At 57.7% G+C, this 8,833-nt stretch overlaps 2 protein-coding genes across 2 annotated transcripts; both read right to left on the reverse strand.

Moving 5' to 3' along the window:
• Window positions 1-3,086: 3,086 nt before the first annotated feature.
• Window positions 3,087-4,193, reverse strand: LOC133277294 (metallothionein-2). Its single transcript, XM_061468995.1, has 3 exons — window positions 3,934-4,193; window positions 3,779-3,844; window positions 3,087-3,343 (listed from the first exon to the last, which is right to left on the reverse strand). Exons 1-3 carry the CDS (start codon window positions 3,962-3,964, stop codon window positions 3,249-3,251), a joined length of 192 nt encoding a protein of 63 aa, XP_061324979.1. The 5' UTR covers window positions 3,965-4,193; the 3' UTR covers window positions 3,087-3,248.
• A 2,837-nt stretch (window positions 4,194-7,030) lies between these two features.
• LOC133277206 (chorion class high-cysteine HCB protein 13-like) lies at window positions 7,031-8,430 on the reverse strand. The gene is made up of 3 exons (XM_061468846.1): window positions 8,187-8,430; window positions 7,820-7,885; window positions 7,031-7,298 (listed from the first exon to the last, which is right to left on the reverse strand). The coding sequence occupies exons 1-3, from the start codon at window positions 8,413-8,415 to the stop codon at window positions 7,204-7,206; spliced, it is 390 nt and encodes a 129-aa protein (XP_061324830.1). The 5' UTR covers window positions 8,416-8,430; the 3' UTR covers window positions 7,031-7,203.
• Window positions 8,431-8,833: the final 403 nt, after the last annotated feature.

Here is an 8,833-nt window from a genome sequence, read left to right on the forward strand (position 1 = left end):
TCCTGGCAGGATGGGTGTCTTAGTGGGATGGATGTCTAGGTGGGACAGATGTTCTGGTGGGATGGGAATCGTGGTGGAGTGGGTAATCTGGTAGGATGGGTGTCCTGGTGGGACAGATAATCTGGTAGGGTGGGTGTCCTGGTAGGATGGATAACTTGATGGGATGGACAACCTGGTGGGATGGATGCCCTGGTGGGATGGCTGCCCTGGTAGGACGGGTGTCCTGGTGGAATAGATATCCTAGTGGGATGGGTGTCCTGGCAAGAAGGTTCTCCTGGTAGGGTGTCCATGCCACCCCATCTCTCTCTGAGCCTGTCTGTGCTCCAGGGGCAGTTTTCCAGCAGGAGGAGGGTCTTGAGCTGCCCTGAGATAAGTGCTGGTGCCCCGAGGGACAAGAAACACGGGGTCATCCAGGCAGACTGAGACAGCGGGTACATTGAGTCAGCGGAGTACACTGGGACAGCCGGATACACCGGAACAGGGGACACACTGGGACAGGCAGGTGGCAGCAGATCCTTCGGGAAGCGCTGGGATGCACCGAGCTGGCGGCTGCGCGCCCGGAGAGCCCGATCCTGAAGGCGGAGAGTAGGTGCCCTCTGCACTGGATATATCCCCTCTGCACTGGGTGCTGTCCCCTCTGCACACGGTATATTTACCCTGTGCACCCTGTGCCTGTCTCCTCTGCACTGGGGGCACTGGGTGCCTGTCCCCTGAGGACATGGTGTTATCTCCGTGCTGCACACGGTGCATATCCCCACCGCACGGGTGTTATTTACTCTTTGCACAGGGTGCATATCCCCTCTGCACGCAGTGCATTTCCCCTGTGCAAGGGCCGCATGTCCTTTCACATGCCAGCACCACCCAGCGCATGGAGACAGGTCAGCTTGTCTCATACAGAGGCAGAGCGGTGCTGAGTACAGCCCCTGGGGTGCTGCACCCCCTCGGGCATGCACCCGGGACACCTCTGCCCTGGCTTCCCTGTGTGCCCAGGGGAGACACATAGTCCTTGAAACCACCTCTGCAGACTGAGCTGTGCTTTTTCTTTGAGGGGCTCTGTGCACATCAGCTTCTTCTTGCACCGTGTTCATTCCTATCACCCTTCTGCTATTCTGTGCTGGTGTGCAGGCTGAGACCAGCTCCTGCTTCATTAAAAAGTGTGGCTTTTTCCATGGCAAATACTCCAGAAAGCCCGTATTCACCTTGTGGGAGCATCTACAGCAGAGCTACTTCCCAGGTCCAGCACCTTCCGTGGGTGCCTGCACACATCCCACTGGTCCTGGGATGGATGTCCTTTGTCTTTCCCCACCCCAGATTCCACTTGGGAAAGGGTGCTGAGGCTGGGGTCCATGCTCTCAGGCACTGCTGCAGCCAGACAGGTTGCAAGCAGAGCCAGGAGCTGGCAGCACAGGCTGTGGGGTGTGCGCCCACCTTCCACCCTGGCACACTGCTGTGAATGGGGAGCGGTTGATGCCTGGGGCGCTTCCTGAGAGGGGAAGCCCCATCCAAGCCCCGACTTGGCTGCTGGTGCAGGATGCCAGCACAGCCCCTGCGCGCTGCAGTGGCCCGGGGTCCTGCTGCGCAGTGGCCATGTCAGCCACCCGTCAGCCTTGTCTTCCAGCAAAGCATCTTCCCATGGGGTTTATTGGGGTTTAAATGCATTTAGGGCAAGGCAGGCCCTTAAACCCTGTCTCCAGCCCTAAGCCTCTATTGCAACAGCCTCTTGGAGCCTGCTTAGGCAAAAGACACTCATGCAGTAAGGCAATGCATTTAAAAAGCAAATGGGTGCTGAGCTGGGTGTTGCTTTTCTCACCAGCAATGCTGGTGCTGAGCAGGCTGGGCAGCCACCACAGAGCCATATGCTGAAGCTGGGCAAACCTTTGGGGAAGGGGTGAGGAGCTCTTCAGGGGGGGCCTGGATTACCCTTCGGTGCTGGTATTGCCATGCTCCCGCTTTGACAACCCACCTTGTGCCACCCAGCCTGGCAGAAAGAACTATCCAAACCCTCTCATTTCAGGGCTTCCGCAGCATCTTGCAATTTAAACTTGCTCTGTCCCTACTGCCTGGCCACCAAGGGCTGGTGGGGACACCCATGCCAAGCTGAGCTGTCCCCCTGTGTGGAGGGGCAGGGGAGGAGTGACAGCAGTGGGGTGCAAGCCCTTGAGCCAGGGCTGAGAACCTGCCTTGGTGGCAGGGCACACCCAGAGGACAAGTACAGGCAGGCAGACGCTCCTGTGCATAAAAAGCCATAAAAAGCAACTCTCACTTGGCAGAGAGTTTCGGAAGCAAAACACGTCCCACGCACCTTCCCAGCACCCCACCACACCCCCAGCACCCCTCATCCTGCAGCCACCCACCATCAGGGCATCTGAGCACTGCATTTAACACCCACAGGGCTTATTCCCAACTATGATTGTCTGCCCTCCTGGGCCTGGAGCTTGCAGCTCCAAGCAAAGTGCTCCCCAAAACTGGGCTTGAAAAAAGTGCTTGGAGATCACACCTGGGGCAGGAGTGAGGCACTGTAGCTGGCAGTACCTGGCACAGGGAGGCTGCAGGGAAAGCATCCCTTTGGTGATAGAGCTGCTCTGAGAGAAAATTTGGGCTTGCTAAGCATGAGATCTCAGGGTGGGTTTGTCCCCCATGGGGCTCAGCCCAGTGCCTTGCTGTAGCAGCTCGGGATGGACATGCTGCCAGCCCACACCACCCTCTCAGCCACCATGCCTGTTCCCACAAGCTCTTTCACCCACAGGAAACCCCAGGGTGGTGCAGAAACACCTACCACAAAGTCAGAGGAAGGCAGGAGGAGGCTGAAGCCCACCTAAGCATGCCTCCCCTGTCCTCAGCAAGGGACCAGCACTTTCAAGATGCCCAAAGCCACCCCACGTGCAGGATGAGATCCATCCCAAAGACTGAGAAGCTGCTTTTGTCTTCCAGAGAGATGCAGAGTTCTTCCCCGAGTTCTTCTGCATTCAGGAAGGCCATTGGGGTGTTTGCAAGCAGCCCACCACCACCCCAAGGTGACAATTCCCACACAGGAGTCATGAGCGGCAACAGTGCTCAGTCTCCAGTCCAGCAGCAGCACTCACACCTCCATCCAAACACCTTTATTACTTTATTTCCATCCAGTTACACACCACTGGTACAGAAAATACAAAACATCGAAAATAGGCTCTTTTGTGCTGTGTGTCCCCGTCCCCCCCATATCGCTATCCCCAAAGTGTGCTGGCTATTTACAGGCACAGGTGAATAGCTCAGTGGCAGCAGCTGCACTTGCTGCTGGCCGGCTCCTTACACACGCAGCCCTTGGCACAGTTGCTGCAGCTTGCGGGACAGCAGGCACAGCAGCCTGGGGGGAAGACAAGAGAGTTAGGGGGGGGAGGGGGGGCTGGAAAGGAACTGGGGGCCCATGGGGCAGAGGTACCTGATGGAGAAGGAAAAAAAAGCACACCCCATACATAGTATCCCAATGGCACAGCAGTTTGGGTCCTAACAGAGAAGGGGCACCCCCCAACGGGCAACAGGCGGCAGGTCTCAGGAAGAGGAAAGGATCCTCGCAAAGGTCCAATAGGACAGGGGCACCCCCATGTCAGAGCGGTGGGGTCTCCATAGGGAGCCCTACAGTGCAAAGGAGAGATTCTCTACAGGACAAGAACCCCTTGGATTCACGGGCACGCTGGGAGGTGGTGGGGGACCCGTGGGGTCCCAGCAAGGCACGGGCAGACCTCTAGGGAGAAGCTCTGTATGTCCCCCCCACTTTCCCCCTGCTGAGCCCCACACTCACTCTTGCGGCAGCTGCGGCAGCGGCAGTTCTTGCACTTGCAGGACCCGGCGCAGGAGCATGAGTCACCTGGGACGGGAGAGCGGCCGTCAGGCTCAGATGGGGCCGGGGCCGGGGCCGCGACGAGGACCCGCCGGGCACAAGACCGGGACACTTACCGGCGGCACACGTGCAGTCCTGGGGATCCATGGCTCGGTTTAGCTTGGTTGCCTTTGCTCGGTTCGGCTCGGCTGGACTCGCAGCAATACACAGCCCTGCCGGCGTTCAGTATTTATGGGGTGAAAGCATGGGGCGGTGCGCGGCGCTGCGCACGGCGGGGCGGGACCCTCATCGGGGCCTTGCAGTGCCGGGCCGGGCCGTGCTCACTATGGGGCCGTGTTCACCGTAGGGCCGTGCTCACTATGCGGCCGTGCTCACCGTGGGGCCGTGCTCACAGGGGGCGGTGTCGTGGAGCCGTGCTCACCCGGGACGGGGCCGTGCTCAGTCTGTGCCGTGTTCACCTGGGTCACGGCCCTGGCCTCCTCCATACTTCCATCCAGAGGGTCCTACCTATACCCCATTGTGCCCACCTCCCCGCAGGGTGCTGCATCCCTGAGGGCCAAGATGCCGGAAGATGCCGCGGGGGGTGGCAGCGATGGCGTAGCACTGCCCCCAACTCCTCTTGCACCTCTGGGGCATCTCCATGTGCCAGTGGTGGGGTGAACTGGGCCACCCACCTGTGAAGAGGCCCGCGGGTTGGGATAGTCTCAGCATCCAGCTGGAGGGTGGGATGGCCCCGGGGTAGAACTTGGGGTACTTGGCAGGTCCTCAGGAGAGGTATGCATGGGGGTCAGCACCTGGATGTGGTGCTGGGTCATGGCATGGGCTGCTGGGAATCCCGGCTTCCCTGCACCAGCAGTGCCCATGGGTTTTCCCTCTTGTCCCAGTGTTTATGTGCCAACTGTCTTTCACCACCAGCCAGCTTGGCACTGGGCATGGAAATGAGTGGCTGGGTCAGGGACATGCTGTCCCTGTGCCTGGTGGTGGTGTGGCAAACAGGGCAAGCCTGGGCTCAGACCTGGCACTGTGGATGGGCTCCATCCTGGTGGAGTTCAGGCCAGCAGGCCCCTGGATCAGGTGGGAACCTGTGGCCCTGGAAAGTTGTGCCAGGGAACGGCTCGTGCTCGTCATCAGAACCACAGGGTTGTTTTTTCCTGGCAGTGTTCTGTGGGCAGTGTAAATATGGGGCTAAGCCAGCAGGCACCGCGCTTGCCACTGGCTCAGCGGGAAAGGAGGAGAGGTGAGATCATGGCACGTGCAGGCTTACTGCACATAAACAGGGGTTGTGAAATCACTTCCCGGAGTCCTTCCCAGCAAGGTCTGCCCCCCCCCCCCTCCAGCGAGGACAGTCTCTGCTGCACCCTTGCTTGAAGAAATGAGAGCCCCACAGCACCCAAAATGGGGATGTGCATCCTGACATGGGGATGCACAGAAAATGGGGGGTGATTGTGCAGGGGCAAGGCTGCAGAAATGCAAGAGAATTCCCAGATTTCTGGGAATCCCACACATCACCCATTGAGGGGCTGTGCTCCCATCATTGCAAGTGGGAAGGTCCCCACAAGACCGTGTGTGTGGAGCTGGGACAGGAAAAAAGCCTGGAAAATGCCCAGTTTTCCCAATCAGGGCATTTCCACCGAATAATGAGGTCACCCTGCAGCAGGTCAGAGAAGGATAAGGCATGGGCTTGCTGGGATGCAGGGCACATGCCAGATGTCAGTGGGGAGAGGAGACCTCAAGGTCCCCCCACATCGTTGCTGGTGCTCCCATTTTCCAGGGCTGGCAGGGAGGGAGTAGTAGTTAATCCTGAGGCTGTGCCCATGAAAGAGGGATGCAAGGTCCAACCCTGATTTTATAGCAGTTGTAAAGCGAACAGAGGAACCCAAGCTTCCCCGCACAGGTCTCAGGGCTTGGACAGCATCTGATAGGTGTTCTCTATCACACTGCTGTGGGGCAAGACTGAAGCAAACTCATCCAGGACTGTGAGGCTAGAAAGATGCTGTAAACCCCACTGGTTAAACCACATGTCTGGGGATAAATCCCATTAGCAACCTCTCCTTCAGGCTTGTTGTGGGCTCACCAACTATGTTTTTGCATGGCTGGCCCTTAAATCTCTCTGGGTAGAAAAGAATAAAGAGAACCCTGTGATTTGCAGAATGGAGTTTAGTTTGGAGCTCCAGAGCTGGTGTTGCACCCTTCCTGTGACATGCCTGCCCTGTCCTACATAGCAACATGCTTCACAGCCATTGGAAGCATGGGGTGATGGTGATATCTCAAGGGACACCCTGGGGGAAGAGCCCTCCTGGAGCAAAGGAGTATCCCCAAGGACGGGCACTGCAAGCACCCAGTGTACAGGCATGCCCTTAGCTGTGACAAAACCCCACTGAGTCCTGGCAGCAGTGGCTAGATGGGTCAAAAAAGATTTTACAGCTGTAAAGAGGCTATGAAAGGCTGTGTTTGGGGAGCATGAGTACAGGCAGGGCCCCTCATGTGTCCTAGGGAGCAGCATGGTGCCACATAGTTCCTGGGGTGCAGTGTTCTGTTGTGAGCAGAGCAAACATCACACCCCAACATGAGCATCTGAACTCACTGTGGACTCACTCTGGCATGGGCATTGCAACCATCACAGACATTGCACCTTGGTGTGGGCATCCCACTCCAGCATGGACATCATAACCCCTGACAGGTATTGTCCCCCATCATGGGCACAGCATCCTATTGCAGGCATTGCACCACATTGTGGGTATCCAGCTCCCTGCAGAAGCACCCTGCCAAGCTGGCAGAGGGATGAGCAGTGTAATTCTTCCCAGCCAGTTCAACAAAAGTGCTGCGAGGAAAAGCTAAACCTGTTTCTCCACCACCCCACCCATCATGGAAACATTACCCCTGGAAACAGGCAGTGCTGCACCAGTTATTACATTGTCAATGAAGGCTCGTGCTGACGAGCTGCTCACTAGCCCTGAGGATTTCTGGTGAAGGAGAAAGCATGGGATTTGCCTTTGGGCAACAACAGGGTGGGGAAAAAAAAAAAAAACCAACTATGAATTACCTTGTTGTGCAAGGAAAATGTCAGAGCTGCTGGTAGGGAGGGCAGAGCCGAGATTAGAAGAAAGCAGAAAGAACACACAAGCTGTTTGCCATGACTACCCAAAACCAGTGCTCTCCTGCTCTCCAGAGACAGCCCCCCCCCCCCCCCGTCCAGCAGAAGTGCCAGCTTCCTTATAGACCTTTATATACATATTACTTTATTTAGGTAGCTTATTACACATCACAGTGACAAACACTAAAGGTATCTGAACACACGTATAAAAAAAACCCCAACATACACAATAAGGTTATTGTTCTTCATCCCCTCTGATGCACAGCACCCCCAGATGTGCAGCTGGGGGTCCTCATTTGCAGCAGCTGCACTTGGCGGAGGGTGGCCCCTTGCAGACGCAGCCCTGTGCACACTTGGCACATCCTGCCGGGCAGCAGGAGCAGCAGCCTGTGGAGAGGGAGAAGAATGAGTCAGGGGGGCCTCAGGGCGAGATCTAGGGAGGTCCCGTGGGGGGTGGCTGGTCTGGAGACCTCGCACCAAACCTTGTGCACTCCCCTTTTAGCAGCATCCCCATCCTGGCAATGTCTCCCGGGGTAGTTTTGCACCAGGGCCCATCAGCCCCTCACCGAGCAGCACCTCCCCACCCCCACCCCGGCTGTGCCCGGGGGTGCCAGCGTCAGGAGCAGCCAGAAGAAATCCCAATGCTGGTTTCTTCCCGGGTCATCCACTTGTGCTGAGCCTGAGCTGCCAGCAAGGGGTATACCAACTTGTGGGTTACACTGGGTAGCTGGTATTGCCTGGTGGCAGGTGGATTGCACCCTGTGCTCCTCCAGGGGCAAGAATGTACACGAGGAATAAACTCCACCCTAGCAATCTGAGTCTGATTGGATTCAGTGTGTCCCAGAATGTTTAGTGAAACCCTCCATGAATGTTTCTCCCCGGCTTGTGGCTCAGGGACCCCCTCCTACCTTTTTTGCAGGATGTGCATTTGCAGTTTTTACATTTGCAGTTGTCCCCACAGGTGCAGGTGCCCCCTAGAACACGGAGAAAAAGGGGAAAAAGGTTGAGAAGCTGTGGTGGGAAGGGAGCCCCACAACCCCATGGCTCAGCATGGATGCTCCGGCCGAGGGATGCAGGGGGAACATTGGTGTCTCTCTGGAGAGGTCACAGCGTTCCCAGTGACATGCTCCAGGTGTGACACTGCAGTGCTGGGAAAGGATTTCAGCAGGCAGCCCAGCCAGGATGAGAGCGATGAGGATGTAGGAGGAGGCTGGAGCATCAGCGGTCCCCCAGGGATGCTCTGGCAGCTCGATGCAGAGGGAAGCGCTGGCTTACCAGTGGCACAAGGGCAGTCTTGGGAGTCCATGTCCGCCTGGGCTGGGTGTCGGGAGACGCTGGGCAACGTGAAGAGCCGCTTTAGCGGAACTCTCCGCCGCCTCTTATTTATCCGTGGCCGGTGAGAGCGAGTGCAAAACCTCCGCCCCTCGCAGCCTGCACACGGCTCAGCCCGCGCCTGCCCCGGGCGCTGCTGATTCACTCCCCGGGCAGCACCTGCGGCTCCCATGTGTCCCCTCCCCGGCGTGGTGGGGACAGCAGGGAGGGATGTCTGGGACCACCAAGATGTTGGGGTGTGCGCGTGTGCGCGTGTGTGTGTGCGCGTGTGCGCGTGTGCGCGTGTGCGTGTGTGTGTGCATGCAGAGAACAGCCAGCTCTCATCACACCGATGGCACCCACCTTGGGAGTGCTGCTTCTCTCCCATGGGCTGGTGGATTCACTCAAGGTTGACCCCCCCCAGCCCCGCCTTTTGCCTAAACCAGTCTGCCAAACCCCCAGATGTCTCAGGAGGTGCTTTGATCATGGGGCAGTCACCACTGCTCTTTGTCCCTTCCTCACAGTGAGGAGATGGGGAGCTGGTACAGTGGAGTGACAGGGATGTGGTCCCTACCCCAGACCCCATCTGATGGCTCTGACATCCTTCCCAG

This window comes from Pezoporus flaviventris, unplaced genomic scaffold, assembly GCF_033815535.1.
Source record: "Pezoporus flaviventris isolate CSIRO_AGI_PZ_B2104156 unplaced genomic scaffold, CSIRO_AGI_Pfla_v1 ptg000054l, whole genome shotgun sequence".
Taxonomy (NCBI): domain Eukaryota; kingdom Metazoa; phylum Chordata; class Aves; order Psittaciformes; family Psittacidae; genus Pezoporus; species Pezoporus flaviventris.